Here is a 16,374-nt window from a genome sequence, read left to right on the forward strand (position 1 = left end):
CTTGCCTTAGAGTAGAGGTAAGAGAAAATAGGCAAGGAAACAAACCAAGTGCCTAAAGCAAGAGATTCAAACAGAAAAAATACCTGATAAGAAAACACTGGGGGAAAAAACTGTCTAATGCAGTGGTTCTCAACCTTGGCTGCACAACATGTCCTACAGGAGGCGGAGAGATACAGGAGAGGGCAGGGAACAATTTGTTATGGGGTGGGCCACAACATTAGTAACAAAGAAACAGAATTTCCGGAGGATGAGGCCCAGAAATCAGGATTTTAAAAAGATTCCCAGGTGATTCTAATGTGCAGCCAAGGTTGAGAACCACTGATCTAATGCTTTAAGCTAAGCCAAACTATTTTGTGATCTTTTAATTAGAATGGCTTTCAAAGTGACTTCACAAACCTATGGTAGGAATTATATTTTACATCATGACCAACAGAGACATACACACACACAACTAAAAAAATGTTTCACTAAGCACACTATATGAGAGCTGCATTATTCCACTTAAATGCTGGATATAATGCCCTTAAACTATTTGACAAGCTATTAATGGTAAATACCTGTAATATAGAAAACACTCAGCTATCGGTGATCGGCAAACTGCGGCTCGAGAGCCACATGCGGCTCTTTGGCCCCTTGAGTGTGGCTCTTCCTAAGCCTTAGGAGTACCCTAATTAAGTTAATAATAATGTACCTACCTATATAGTTTAAGTTTAAAAAATTTGGCTCTCAAAAGAAATTTCAATCGTTGTACTGTTGATATTTGGCTCTGTTGACTAATGAGTTTGCCGACCACTGAGCTAGGCTGTTGACTCCCTCTTCTTTATGCAACCTTTGCTAAGGTGACTCAGTGTTTCCCATCCTAGCATGCATGATGCAATCTCTTTACTTCTATCTTAGCAATTTTAACACTTTATTATATGTGCTCATTTAAATGCCTATCCTCCTCTAATCATAGCAGGACCATGTACTATTTATCTTCACAGCTCTAAAAACTCAGTATAGTTCAATACAACATTGCCAGAACCGGTTTGGCTCAGTGGATGGAGCGTAGGCCTGTGGACTCAAGGGTCCCAGGCTCGGTTCCGGTCAAGGGCATGTACCTAGGTTTCGGGCACGTCCCCAGTAGGGGGCGTGCAGGAGGCGCCTGATCGATGTTTCTCTCTCATCGATGTTTCTAGCTCTCTATCCCTCACCCTTCCTCTCTGTAAAAAATCAATAAAATATATATTTTTTAAAAATACAACATAGTACTCTGTAAGTGTTCACCAAATAAAGGAGTAAACAAACAAAAAATGAATGTGAAACTGTGAACCAGAGAATCTGTAGTCTACCTAAAGTAATAGATTAAACCACAAGAAACTGATGATATTTGACCTTTTGGGTCCTACATAAAGAGCTATTTCAAATGACTCGACCAATAGTACCCTAATATCTCCCTATGCCAGATTAAATTAGTTTACACACCTTTACCAGCTGATTGTGATAGATTTCAACGCTTAAGAAACAGTCACGAAGGAAGACATAGTTGAGAAAAGGGAAGTGTGAAAAAAATAGGACTATGGCCTTGAAGAGGGAAAGCTGTCCACCCAACCCAATCTCTCAGGTGACTTAAGGTGAGGAACCCCTAAGGATAGGAGAACTTAGCTAGGAAGTGCCTTTCTCAATACCTGTAGTTATTTATCATCAAATGGGAAGAGAAGTACCAAAGCTTCTTAGCAAGATGTTCAGACCATAACAAACTTCTTTTCTAGCACTTTCCACCTACAATGCTCACATCTATCCATGCCTCCCCACATCCCACTCTTAGTTTTGACCAGTAGAGGGGTAGCTTCAGCTGGAATTTATCAAGCTGCTGCAAATTACTTACTCCTCTTGCCTGAGTTTCTCATCTATAAAAAGGAGATAATAATGGTACCTACATCATAAGGTTGTAGATGCTCATTAAACATTAACCATTACTAATATAGTATCACCCAGGGAAGGCAATATAGCCTAATGGACTTTGATTCAGATGTGGATTCTAGTCCTGGCTCTGCCACCTAATAGCTGTGTAACTGTGGCTGAATGACTAAGTTTCCTCAGCTAAAAATGGAATTGATAATGCTATCTTCCTTCCAGGTTGTTGTGAGGACTTAGTGAGATAATGGATATAAACTGCTTATTATGGGCCAGGTTATACATAAAAGTGTTAGCAATTATAAAGACCTTTCTCTTCTCTCAAGCTCATAAAAATCTTTTTTCTTCTCTCAACTCAGGTTCTTAGGAAGTTTCTATGAAAAGATATGATTTCATCTTCTATCCTTAATTTCTCCTTAGTGGAAAAGGAAAAATTGCTCTCCAAATTAAATAGTACAAGAAAGAAAAGAGATCCATAGAACTCATCTATATATATAAAAGCCAAGCGAATGGAACGACAGAACAACTGGAAGGACTAGTTGCTATGACGCACACTATGGCGGCCAACCAGCCCGGGGAGGGCCGGCCTGACCCCACCATGCATGAATTTGTGCACCAGGCCTTTCGTAATTGAATAATCATAGAACATTAAAATAAAAACAATTCCTACCTTTTTGTATTGACTGAAGATGCACTGAAGATGGGATAGACAATGGATTCAGACGAAACTGGTAGAAGGAAAAGTTGACAATAATTTGTATTACAAAATAAACGCAAAGCTTTTTATCTTAAGATTTTAAAGGCTTATAAAACCAAAATACTCACAATACTTAAAAGTTAAGATGTAAGAGCAATCAAGACAGTATGATATTGGCAAAAAGATAGACAAATAGATCAATGGAACAAAATAGAGAGCCTAAAAACAAACCTATGCAAATAAAATCAACTGATTTCTTACAAAAAGACAAAGGTACTTTAATGGAGAAAGGATCGTCAACAAATGCTGGAACAATTGAACATCCATATGCAAAAAAATGACTATAACTTACATATACTAGTATACCCATTCTCAAAATGGATCACATATTTAAATGTAAAATGTGAAACTATAAAACTTCTAGAAGAAAACATAAGAGAAAAATCTGCATGAACCTGGGTTTAGTGCTAAGTTTTTACACAAAAACACAGTAGATGAAAGAAAAATTAAGTTGGAATTTATAAAATATAAACATTTTGCTCTGAAAAAAATTATTTAAGAAAATGAAAGGACAAGCCACAGACTGGGAGAAAATCCTATTTCTGATTGAGGACTTGTATCCAGAATACAAAAACAAAAAACCTCTTACAACTCAACAATAAGAAAATAGTCCAATTCAAAATGGGCAAAAGATCTGAATAGAGAGTTCAACAAAGACATACATGGGAAATAAACACAAAAGAATTTTATAACTACTGTAAATAGAAAGCCATTATTTTTCTGTTACATGTTCCATTGTATCAGTGATAACACAACCCTGGTAAAACATAATGCATACTAAATACTTAGCACTGCCTGGTACATATTCAGCATCCAGTAATATTAGCTATTACCATTATGAACAATCATTATATACAAATATTTATAGAAATAGGTATTTATAAAATTATATCCTATATAATAAAAGCCTAATATGCTAAGTGTCTGACCATTCCACCATTCGACCAGTCGCTATGACCCAAACTGACCAACAGGGGGTAGACACTCTGACTGGTAGGTTAGCTTGCTGCTGGGGTCCAGCTGATCGGGACTGGGCGTGACGGCCAGACACACCCTGGAGCCCTCCTGTGGTCCTTCCCTGGCCCTGATCATGATCAGGTGGGGTCCCTCAGCCTGGCCTGCGCCCTCTCGCAATCTGGGATCCCTCTGGAGATGTTGGAGAGCTGGTTTCAGCCCAATCCCCACAGGCCAGGCTGAGGGACCCCACCGGTGCAAGAATCTGTGCACTGGGCCTAAAGTTTATATATAAATAAAATTAGATCCTTATAAGGGTTATTGTTCCAGATTATGCTTTTAGTTTTTATATTTTTTTTGTTTTCTTCCTATGAGCTAGTTTCTCACCATATAGTCAGTATGTCTACTCCTAGAATTTAATTCCCCAAATTTATAGGTATAACCAATGAAGTAATCAAGAATCTGTAAATAAAATGTTAATTAACCTCTTTATAAATTCATAATTTAATAAACACTATTTAATTGAACAATGACACTATAAGTTAATAACAGAATTTCAGAATGAAGAGGAATTTACAAATTACGACTAACCCCTTACTTCAGAGATCTCTTCTCTAGATCACACAGTTAATTAGTGGCAGACCTAGACAAAATCTCAAGGTTCCTGATGCTCGATTCAGTGTCCTTTCCATGGTTTAGTAAATTCCACTTATATCTGGGCTTTGATCAAATCTATAACATAAATTGTTTTTAGTCTTTCCTATTATTTAACAGGATAAAAGGTAGGTAGGGTAGGTATGAGAACACCTAGCTCTAAGGTGTTTAAAGTAACTTGGCCACATCCCATAGACCAGGGGTGGGCAACCTTTTTGTGAGTGCATGCCAAAACCAGCAAAATCTCTGACTCAAAATTCTTCTGCGTGCCAACCCTAATTTTTTGAGAACATGTTACGCCTACTTGATATCTCTTAAGGTGTACGTATGTGAAGAACCTTGAAGAAATAATAAAATTCATTCAAGTGACAAAAACACAGTATATGATGATGAAAAATACATTTATTTTTTTAATGTATACATGTTATGTAAAATTATTTATTTATCTAAGATGCACCTACACTGAATTTACCTGAAAAATAAGAAAGTTGATATTAAGAAAAAAATTGTAAATGGAAGATTATATGAGAGGGTTTCGCATGCCAGCAAAAGTTACTGGCGTGCCATGTTTGGCACGCATGCCAGGGGTTGCCCACCACTGCCATAGACCAATTAAACATCAATATTTTGTCTTAAGTTCCAGTCGTAAGGCCTTCTTGTCTCCTCCTTTTTAAAATGCACTGCATTAGAAAACAAAACAACAAACAAACCCCCAAACAAAATGCACTGCATTGCTTATCACACAAAATAGTGTCACCAAAATAAACACAAAGATACAAACGCAGGCACACATACTGATATATATATAAAAAAACCAAAACATTATTGTATATGATTTTATATTGATACATGTAATGAAGCATTATCATTAGTTAATAAACTCATTTTGAGAAGAGACGTTTTCTCTTACCTGCCTTGTTTTCACTGTGAGAATCTCCTGAAGAATAACACTTATTTTCTTCAGGTTTATACTCCCTTGAAGAAACTACTCCACTTGATGAATCCTGGAGCTAATGAATAGGTAAAATTTAAGAAAACTTGTAATTCTTAATCATTTTCCACTTATTGAATGAATTCCAATAGATGTTTTTAAAACAAAATATCTAGTTTATTATAAATTACTTTATAACATGATTTTGAATTCTCAATTTTCAGGAGAATTTCCTGTATACTTACTAAGTGTACATAACCTTTTATTTATTTTTTTTATTATTATTTTTTATATTTTATTGATTTTTTTACAGCAAGGAAGGGAGAGGGATAGAGAGCCAGAAACATCGATGAGAGAGGAACATCAATCAGCTGCCTCCTGCACACCCCCCACTGGGGACATGCCCGCAACCAAGGTACATGCCCCTGACCAGAACCGAACCCAGGACCCCTCGGTCCACAGGCCGACGCTCCATCCACTGAGCCAAACCGGTCAGGGCTACATAACCTTTTAAAAGACAGTGTGGCCTGGGCCGGTGTGGCTCAGTTAGTTGAGCATCATTCCATGCACTGAGAGGTTGCCAGTTGGATTCCCAGTCAGAGCACATGCCCAGGATGGGGGCATGCGGGAGGTAGCCAATTGATATTTTCTCTCTCAATGATGTTTCTCTCTCTCCCTCTCTCTCTCTCTAAAATCAATTAAAAAAAAAAAGTTAAAAGACAAGTCTGTAATTTGTCATCCTATCAAAAATGTATTATAATTCTGGAAAAGATGGCAGACTTAAGCTTATTGAACATCCTTTCTGTAATTGAACAAAAACAAAAATTAGTGAAAATGGCAAATTTCCCCAGTAGCCACCAAACTGGAAAGGGACCTTTTGTCATAAGGTTTAAAAACAGGCAGCAAACGAAAGAAAAAGAACATTCTGGAATAGTTAGGGAGGCTTCTAAGTCCACTTTTTGGGCAGGAGCTAGGAAGTGGAAAAAGCAAATTAGAAAAAAATTCTGACAAATTTTACTAACACTATAGTTTGGTGAGACTTAGAAAATATATAGTTTGGGGAAAAGGAAAAAAACCTTTTGCTTAAAGTAGAACTGCTTTACAAGACCATAATATCACAGTAGAGATGGGACAATCCATCAATTTGCCATTTTGTAGGGCTCCATAATGAGTTGGTGAAAGGTTTTAACCCAATAAGAAAAGCAGGATTCACCCCTAGCTAGTAGAAATGAACACTACTAGTGGGTATTTAGCAAAATCCTAAGAGAGGAGAGCCTAGTTCCACAAATTTAAGATGCAGCTACTGATGACAACTAGATAGAATCCAATATCCAGCCCCTTAAAATGATGCTCAGAAAATAAAGCAGAAAAGAGCATCCAGAGAATATGTCATGTCACTCTACCAAACAGATACAGAGAATACTAACTAGGAGATGACTGGGTGCTCCACTTTGTTTTGCTGGATTGAGAATTAATTTTAGTTTGAACGGTCCCCCCAATTCTTAAAAATTTAGGCACTTTATTTATATACAGTGAAGTGCACAGATATAAAGTATACAGTTTGATGAGTTTTGGTAAACTTATATACCTATGTAACTTAAACTCAAAACCCCCATCAAGATATAGGTTTTTGGCCTGGCTGTTGTGGCTCAGTGGTTGAACCAGATCAGGGTGCCTGGGTTGAGGGCTTGATCCCCAAAAGTGGGTGTGCAGGAAGCAGCCAATCAATGATTCTCTCATCATTAATGTTTCTATCCCTTTCTTCCTCTCCCTTCCTCTCTAAAATCAATAAAAATATATTTAAAAAATATATATATATACACATACCTATATATAAATCAATAAAATTATATTAAAAAATATATATATACACATACCTATATATATTAGGCTAAACATTTTTTTAAAAAACTTTTTAATGTGGCCATAAAAAATTTTAAATTACATGCAGCTGGTATTCTATTTCTATCAGACAACACTAGTCTGGGCTAGCTGTGTTAAATTCATGAGCAAGATCAAAAAGCATAGAATGGCAACCATGAAAACACACTACATAAAATAAACAAAAATCCAACTAGCTATATGTTAACAGTGATCATCTCCAAGAGATCATCTTCTGTGATCTCTAAATTTTCTAGAATCTAGTACTTTAAATAATAAGCTAAAACAAAAACCATATGCTCATACTCTGGAAACCTACTACATGAATTTTGTTATTTCTACTTTCTAAAAACACTATCAAATAAAAGATGTTAAGCTTCTCTGGACTTTAGTTTCATCATGAGGAAATTTAATAAAATGTATACCTTAATGCCAAGGAAATGTTGGTAGGCTTCCTTAAGCCAAAAAGGGAGAAATGTCCTGTCTTTCCATCCTGCCTCTAAATTCTTTAGTGATTAAACTATACTATTTGGTTTCATAAAAGCAGTCCTCCAGACTGCAAAGAAGATAACATTTTGTTCAATTATGTTACATATATAGAATGTATACTGAAGTTTTGTTATATGTATGTAGTTTTGTTAGTTTTTAAAATGTTTAGTTTTCTTTACCTTTATTAATTTCTCTTCATTTTTATTTCTTATACCCAGCAGCTCAATGTTCAGTTCCTTTTCTAGCAACAGGCACTTTGGCACTTGCCTTGTCTTAAAACTTTTTCTTTCATTGACAGTCTCTACATCAGAATCTTTAATCACTTCTGATTTATTCTCTTGGTTGAGTCCCAGTAATGGCTTGTTTTCCAGAGACAATTTTCTAAGAGAGGATTTTTTCCTAACAAAAAATGCTGCTCCACCCTGGAGTGTTACTTGTGGTTTGACTTTTTGGCTTAGAACTCGAGGAGCATTTAAATTATTTTCAGCTGAATAACAACTATTCTCTTTCTCTACAATTGGTTTGTAGGCCACTCGATTTTGCTTGGAATTTTTAGAATTCTTTGATATAGGCTTGTTGCACTTATAACTTGGTTGACACTTAGCAGTTAAACTCTTCTGTGGTTTTTTCTTCATCTTCTTGGAGCAGATTGGTTTTTCTTGCTTTTTTTCTGTCACACTGGGAAAAGATGTATCTTCATTATTAGTTTTTAGACAAATGGATCTACTCTCTTTTATCATCTTTCTCTCCAATGGATTGAGGTAACACTTACTAGTATTTTTGTTGTAAAAGGATACAGTAGACACACAAGATTTAAAAGGTGAACCTTGATTTGCTGATGGTAATCTATCTTTTTTAGTTGTTTTGAGCAGACTTGAAGTGAAATGGCCTTGTTGAGAGCAATGCACATTTTCTTCATTACTTTGGCAAATGTATTTTTTATTAGGTGATGAAAATATATTTTCAGTAAAATCCAAAATTAATTTCTTTGACGGAATGTCAGATAATAGGCTATGAAAAAAAAACAAAGTCCATTGATAAGAACTGTTATTTTGCTTCAATTTTTAATGCCAATCTACCGCTAAGTAATAAACAATTCTACCCAAAGGTCACACTACAAAACAATACACCCTCTCCACCAAACATCCATTCACACACATTATTTATTAGTTTTAACAGTAGGATTCTCAAATTGTTTTTACCAAACAAAGCATTCAAATATTTTTCAAAAGACAGTGTTTGTGAAAACAGTTTACAAAGAAGCTTTGAGATAAGTGAATGTTTTAAAACCTATTTCAAAGTCCTGGCCATATAAAAATTATAGCCCATATACTTTGCTTGAGTGGCTATAAGTCCCCTAAAATGATTAATTCTATGTAATTAGGGACTGTTCTGTGGGGAGTAATTTATATATGGTATGACATGTAGTAAGTACTAAGTAGGATTACTTATAAACAAGTATCTATTGTATGCAAAATGCTATGTTAAGTATTACATACGAGAGTAGAAAGGAGCAAGATAATGAAAGATTTGACATACATTTCAAAGCCACAGAGAAACAGCTCTTTCTCTGATTCCTTGGCAAAAGCATTAAATAATCCTATATAATAAAAGGCTAATATGCAAATCTACCGAACGGTGGAATGACCGGTCGCTATGACACAAAGACCACCAGGGGGCAGATGCTCAATGCAGGAACTGGCCCCTGGAGAGGTCAGTGCGTTCCCACAGGGGGAGCACCGCTCAGCCAGAAGCCCTGAGCCGGGCTCACAGCTGGTGAGCGCAGCAGCAGTTGGTGGAGACTCCCACCTCCATGGCAGTGCTAAGGGTGTCCGACCCGCCCCCCACAGAGAGGCAGGCCTAAGCCAGTAGATGGACATCCCCTGAGGGCTCCTGACTGCAAGAGGGCACAGGCCAGGCTGAGGGACTCCTCGAGTGCCAAATTTTGTGCACCGGACCTCTAGTTAATTATAAAAGCTTACAGTATTTCCAGACTAGAATTAGAATATAAAATATTACTATAGCCACAAGGAGTAGGCCAGTGAAAGGATGGGAATTTTAAGAGAAGGTAAGAAAGCCCAAAGGTGAATTCTTCTTTTCTGAATTTCTACCCATAGGATGAGACTCACCTGTCACAGTTCAAAGAATTCTGCTTCCTTTTCCTTGGAGTAAAAGCTGACATCTTCTTACCTGAAGCCCTAAAAGCAACAAGACAATTATAATTACCAAACTCATCCAATGTGCATAAAAACCAGTATACCGAAATTATATCTTAGAAGTCTGAAAAAACTTTCAGATGGGTAATGGTTCAGAGATCCAAGAAAAGGATAATTTTTAAAGCAAATCACTTTAATAAAGATTTAAAAAATACAAAAAAGAAAAGGAAAAAGACTACATCACAGTAGTAATTCGAACAGGAAATACAAGCAGGGAAATGACCCTACCAGGAAGGAAGTATTTTTTACCCCATTTCAGGGCACACTTTCTCTTTTAATTAGCCTGATGAACTCCTACCGAGTGTAAACACTTTTCATCTGGACCGCCTTCCTGCCGTTGCCCTCAACCCCGCCCCTGCCACTGTTACCAGCCGATGCTGCCCTATGCTCCCATCGCATCGATGCTTCCTTCACATTCCATCTAACACATCTTCTTGTTGATGTAACTGTTTCTCAGTAGCCTGTACACCCACTGACTCGTTTCCCATTTGCATCAGAGTCCAGCAAGACAACGGGGAAAGCATAATCCCCTCCTATTTTACCAGCCGAGGATCCCTGACCAAGCCGCTTGTTCTCTTTTCATTTTATTCTTGTCACCATTTTATTTGTTGTTGTTAATCCCCACCCGAGGATATATTTTTTTTATCATTAAAATGAAAGGGAGGTGGGGAGACAGAGAGAAACATCCGTGTGAGAGAGACACATCGCCCGGCTGCCTCCCCAACACGCCCCCACGGGAGGGCACGAGCCAGGAACCAACATGCATGCCCTTGACGGGAACAGAGCCCGAGAACTGAGCCCCTGCAGCACGCAGGCCGACGCTCTCAACAGTGAGCAAGCCGGCTAGGGCCGCCAGTTTCCTTTCATAAAACACCCTGACCTTCTAAGGCGGCTGAAAATAAACAATCATGCAACTTAACTCTCGAGCAGATGACATGTTGCTCAGCGAAAGTTTCCTCTTGCCCTTCCTTCGGAGCAGGTATATTTTTAAAAATGACACAAGCGTGATTTCAAAAGTTAAACAGAAAGACCAGGGCCTCTGGGAACTAATGTCTAGCTGCGGCTTCAGGGAAGACCCCTGTAAGACTGAATGAGGAAAAGAATGCCTTTCGGGGCAAAAAGACAAGAAAACTCCGGCGTAGGGGAAGGCGGAAACCCGGTGACCTGGAAGTGTGGAGAACCGGTTGGTGGCTTCGGTCTCGAGCCGCGACGCGCCAAGCCCAGAGGAAAAGTTCTTTGACTCCTTGACATTCAGCCCCACCACGTTCTATAGAATCTCCAGTCCTCCGCGTCCCACCCCAGCCGCAGCCCTCCGCGGCAATTACCTGCACCTCAGGGCTGCCGAGCTCTCCTCAGCCGAGCCAGATGCTCCGCCACTGTATTCAAATTGTCCCGCGCCAGGCAAGGCTGAAGCTGCTGCGTTCTGATTCGCCGCTTCTCGGAGTTTCCAGAAGCTGACCCGGTGATTGGTCGTACTCTAGTTATTGCCCCACCCACCTAAAGGCGGTCTCCAAGACTCTCCCGCCCTTGGGAGGCGAAAGCCTCTCCCCGAAAGCCACCCACAATCCCTTTCGGCCACGCCGGGTCCTACGCCTCAGGACTTGTTTAGGTGCATTCTGGGAATTGTAGTTTTCCCGTAAAATAAAGGCGACCTTTTCAACATCCTTGGTGTTGTTTTTGTGAAGTAGCCTTTTCGATATTCTCGAGGCACTTATATTTCAAATTTGAAGCCTTAGCGTTAGTTAAATATTTTTTATTAGTAATAGATTAGGTTTCTAGCAATTTTTTTTTTACTTTTCAGGTTAAATTTAAAAAATTAAATCACGGCACTAGTATCTGGTATGTGCCAGACATTCTTGCACGCTTTACGTGTTTTATTTACTCCACATCACAATCTATGAGATATGTATTATCATTCCCATTTTAGAGAGGACCTGAAAACAATTACTATTTATAGGATATAACTAGGTTCTTGCTTTGGGGAGCTCAAATGTTCCTAACACAGTCATTAGTTGTTAGCTATTACTTTAATCTTTGTGTTACCAGCTCCTGGTACTGTCTCTGGAACATTTTTAGTTCTAAATAAATTTAACTTAAGGATGAAATAAGAGTAATAGCTTTGCCGGAGTAAAATCATTACCAATTTATAGCAGGAAGTGATCTGAGGTTCACAGGTTTGGAATTTGCCCCATCTCACAGGTAACAGTTGGTCAATTTTTAAAAAATATATATTTTTATTGATTTCAGAGAGGAAGGGCCAGAGAGATATAAACATCATTGATGAGAGAGAATCATTGATTGGCAGCCTCCTGCACATCAAGTTGGCAACCCTGGCATGTGCCCTAACTGGGAATCGAACCTGGGACCCTTCAGTCTGCAGGCCAATACTCTATCCACCAAGTCAAACCAACTTGGGAAGTTGGTGGATCTTAAAGGCAGAACAGTCATAGTCCCAATCCAAGAGGCATATTGTCTATGGGGAATATTAACAACTCACTTGAGTGATATATTCTAACCCTTTCCTCCCATGAATGTATTTAACCCTAGCAAAATAATCTATGAATTAGCTGCTCCACTATCTATATCATCTACATTTGCAGGTGAAGTAAGTGAAGCACAGAATATATCCAAAGGTATGCCTTACAAGTGGTGGAGCTAGAATGACAATAGTGAAGGAATTTGGATTCATTCAAAACTTAATGAACTGCCAAAACCGGTTTGGCTCAGTGGATGGAGCCTCGGCCTGCGGACTGAAGGGTCCCAGGTTCGATTCCGGTCAAGGGCATGTATCTGGGTTGCGGCCACATCCCCAGTGGGAGATGTGCAGGAGGCAGCTGATCGATGTTTCTCTCTCATCGATGTTTCTAACTCTCTATCTCTCTCCCTTCCTCTCTGTAAAAAATCAATAAAATATATTAAAAAAAAAAAAACTTAATGAACTAAGGAAGTGTCAAGTACCGCGATTGGTGGAGTGAACGCCCAGCTGTGAAGAAGGCAGTTTCTGCTCCTCTGGGAGCCCACGTGGAGTCCGGGGGTGGGGGTGGGAAGCAGATAAAACCAATTGATAAGCCTCAGGACTTAACCGACCACTGGGTGAAGGCTCTGAAAATAAAGTCAGCTAATGACATTTTTCTTTTAAGATGGTGGCCTTTCCAGAAGGTTGGGGGTCGGTAAAAGAGGATACAGGGGGGATAAACAGTGATGGAGACTTGACTTGGGATGGTGCGCACACAGTACAATATACAGATGATGTATATTATACATTTATACACCTGAAACCCATATAATTTTATTAACCAGCGTTGCCCCAATACATTCAATTTAAAAGAAGAAGAAGAAAATATAAAAGATGTCGTTTCCCGCCGAAACCGGTTTGGCTCAGTGGATAGAGCGTCGGCCTGCGGACTGAAAGGTCCCAGGTTCGATTCCGGTCAAGGGCATGTACCTGGGTTGCGGGCACATCCCCAGTAGGAGGTGTGCAAGAGGCAGCTGATTGATGTTTCTCTCTCATCGATGTTTCTAACTCTCTATCTCTCTCCCTTCCTCTCTGTAAAAAATCAATAAAATATTTAAAAAAAAAAAAAAAAAAAAAAGATGTCGTTTCCCGCTATATTTCCCAACCACCAGTTGCCCTGGCACCATCCTCTGGGCCCGGAAGCACTCCAGCCCCGCCCAACGCCCTCCTCCGCGCCAGGATCAAAAATGGCGCCCCGAGCCTGCGTTATGACGCGACCCAGCGTCCGCCGGAAGTGCGCGCAGAGGCTCCAGGGAACCGGCGGCCTCGGCGTCTGGTATCCGGAGCTTCGAGAACTGGGTGGTGCTGCTCCGCGCTGGAGTCGCCGCGCCGCCGCGCCGCCGCGATCATGGTGTTCTACTTCACCAGCAGCGGTGAGTGGGCGCCGCGAGCTCCGGGGCCCCTGCTGCACGGGGTGTTCCCGAAGCCGGGACCCCCGGCCGTCGGGAGCTTGGACCTCGTTGGAAAGCGCCTCCTCCGCGTTGGCTGCCTCTGCCCGCGCCCTCCCGGTCCCCTGTGCTGTTCATCCTTGTGGTCTCCCTCCGAGTGCCCCCTCCCCAGGGCCTGGGGGGCGCGGAGGGACTCCCCGCACCCCCGCACCCCCCTACGGTCTTCGCACCCGGAGTGTTCTCGGGATGACCTCCCGTCGTTACCTGGAATTGGGGGCTTTACACCTCATTTCAAGACCCACTACCACCACCACTACCCGTGGCCTTTAGTCTGGCTGTGCCCTGGCCATTATGCACTTTGATTTTAAAAAAGAAAAGGGAGGCACTTGCCAGCAACTCTGCCTTATGGCAAGTACGCCCTGACCTCCTAGGAAAAGAGTTGCAGGGTCTGGGATGCAACGGAGAGCAATGGAAAGACCCTAGGATGGTAATACAGCCACTCGCTGGGCAGAACTGACGTCCCAGATCTTGGAAAGTGACATATGATGATGGTTCTGATTTGTTGTTGGCATTCAGTGCTGTGTCTAGGCTTCGTTTCTCGGCTTATGGGGTTCCCTCTGTTAAAATCAGTGCTCAGTTAACTACTTCACCCTTCAGACAGCTCTGGCTTACCTTTTTCAAGTGCCCCCCCCCCTCCCCCCAGCTCCCACCCAGGCATTGCTTCGATATACCTCTTCGGGGTCCCCCTTAACCCTCCGTGTATGCCTTTGGCATTGTACTTGGGGTATTAAACGCCGTCTGCTCAGCTAGAGTGTTAACGCCCGGAAGGCAGGGACAAGATCTCTCTCTCCTGCTTCCCTAGCATAGTCTATGCCTGGCTCATAATAGTTACTTAGTAGATGGCTTGTTGGGTAAATGAATGTAATGTTTTTACTTAACAATAGCACACTTTGCTGTTGCTGCTGACTGTGCTTGCTTGTTAAAGGTGAGCTCCATGCTGTTTCTGTGGCCCTCTTTTTTTTTTTTTTAATGGGTACATGGCGTTTTGTACTTTTCTCTTTAGAGATGAGAACATTGAGGTCCAGAGAAGTTGTAACTCACAGACCCAACCTATTCAATTACACTGTCACATCCCAGTTATTTTTCTCAGTACAATAGTTTAGACTTCCACAGTGTGCCTGCCATATGCTATTTCTCTGCCCCTGTAGAATTGGTTTGTCGTACCCATATTAAAATCACTACACACAAAATTCAAACTAGCCTGAAAAAAAAATCATTATAGGCCCCTGAGAGCATTTTCAATCCTTCCTCTGTTCTGTTTTGCTCCCTCTGTCATAAGATCACTTGAGCATCTCTTTGGAGCTTCTCCACTCATGAACATCCCCAACAACACAGATATCTATTCAAGTTCAAAAGGGAATAAAAAGTACAGGCAGGGTATACAGGTACTAAATGTGTTTTATGCTGGTTACTTTATTCTCCTCAAAGCTATTCTAATTCTTTGAGCATGAGTCATACATGTACAGGTGCCCTTAATAGAACAAGAGTGCTTCAGCAGATTTGTGAATCATATTTTTCTCATTGGCTCCCATTATAATGTCAGAATTGCTTTCTGTTGGAAAAATATTAAAAATAATAAAACTGCATTTGTGCAGCAAATCTTTTAAAATTGCAGAGTTAATGGAAAAATTATAACTTTTCCCGCGAAAGAGTAAAACTACATATTCCAAACGGAAAGAAAACAACTTGAAATGCAGAATCTTCAGGAAATGACGTCGTATAGACGGCCAAGCTTTTCAACTAAGTGGTTACCACATAAAACATTTTTTTTATTAAGTATCTGACATTTATTTTGAAAATTTTACTTTAAATATTCTTTTTTAAAATTTTGTTTTATTGCTTAAAGTATTACAAAGAGTATTATATATGTCTTCTTTTTTATCCCCTTCATGACATTCCCCCGGCCTCCCCTATCCCCCAGTGTCTTATGTCCATTGGTTATGCTTATATGCATGCATACAAGTCCTTCGGTTGATCTCTTGCCTTCCCCTTCTGCCCCCCAACAATCCCCAGCCTTCCTGCTGTAGTTTGATAGTCTGTTCGATGCTGCTCTGCCTCTGTATCTATTTTTGTTCATCTAAAACATTTTTTTTAAATGGGGAGAAAATCTCAGTAGAAAGTGTTCACCTTTCCTTTTGTTTTAAGATTGGTATCTCTGACTAAAATCTGTTCAATTCTATTCTTTCATGCTTTCTCATAATGGCATAATGAAACATTATCTTTATTATATTTCCAGTATCAAATTCAAGACCATGTGTTTTATGGACCCACAAAATACCTGCACTTTGCTCATTAAGTCCACTTGTACTTTTAGTACCTTTAATAGCATCTATCTTAGGATAAATTGTTCTGTAAATTATGAAATTATCACAGAGCCTCTAAAGTTGGTTTGGTTGCTACCCCTGAATCAGGTCTCCTCAAGATGATTCGTTGCCATACTAATCAACTCTTTTATTTGGGTGAGAATAATAAAATAATCCAGTTTATTTTTCCTTTATTTCTTTTTACATGGAGAGGAGTTTAATTCAGGCTTCTTGCTCAATAATTGTGCTCTTTTTTATTTTTAATTTTCTATTTTGACATAATTGCAGTCTTTCAGAGAAGTTACAAGAATAGTAAAAGATTTCCTTTTA

The 16,374-nt window shown here is 39.8% G+C and overlaps 2 protein-coding genes across 5 annotated transcripts in view; one reads left to right on the forward strand and one right to left on the reverse strand.

The window, feature by feature from the left end:
- ESCO2 (establishment of sister chromatid cohesion N-acetyltransferase 2) overlaps positions 1 to 11,141 on the reverse strand; it is a 30,517-nt gene extending 19,376 nt beyond the window's left edge. The window contains exons 1-5 of the mRNA XM_070415543.1: positions 11,104 to 11,141; positions 9,692 to 9,760; positions 7,742 to 8,573; positions 5,172 to 5,271; positions 2,567 to 2,624 (exon numbers count right to left, since the gene is read on the reverse strand). Coding sequence (XP_070271644.1) covers positions 2,567 to 2,624; positions 5,172 to 5,271; positions 7,742 to 8,573; positions 9,692 to 9,744 — 1,043 coding nt within the window. The 5' untranslated portion in view covers positions 9,745 to 9,760; positions 11,104 to 11,141. The remainder of the gene's footprint in view (positions 1 to 2,566; positions 2,625 to 5,171; positions 5,272 to 7,741; positions 8,574 to 9,691; positions 9,761 to 11,103) is intronic.
- Positions 11,142 to 13,550: 2,409 nt separating this feature from the next.
- CCDC25 (coiled-coil domain containing 25) overlaps positions 13,551 to 16,374 on the forward strand; it is a 40,753-nt gene continuing 37,929 nt past the window's right edge. For all 4 annotated transcript variants that reach the window (XM_070415544.1, XM_070415548.1, XM_070415545.1 and 1 more), the window contains exon 1: positions 13,551 to 13,666. In XM_070415544.1, coding sequence (XP_070271645.1) covers positions 13,642 to 13,666 — 25 coding nt within the window. In that variant the 5' untranslated portion in view covers positions 13,551 to 13,641. The remainder of the gene's footprint in view (positions 13,667 to 16,374) is intronic.

The sequence above is a fragment of the Myotis yumanensis genome, unplaced genomic scaffold, assembly GCF_028538775.1.
Source record: "Myotis yumanensis isolate MYYU_CA2020_CCGP unplaced genomic scaffold, mMyoYum1.0.hap1 SCAF_5, whole genome shotgun sequence".
NCBI lineage: Eukaryota > Metazoa > Chordata > Mammalia > Chiroptera > Vespertilionidae > Myotis > Myotis yumanensis.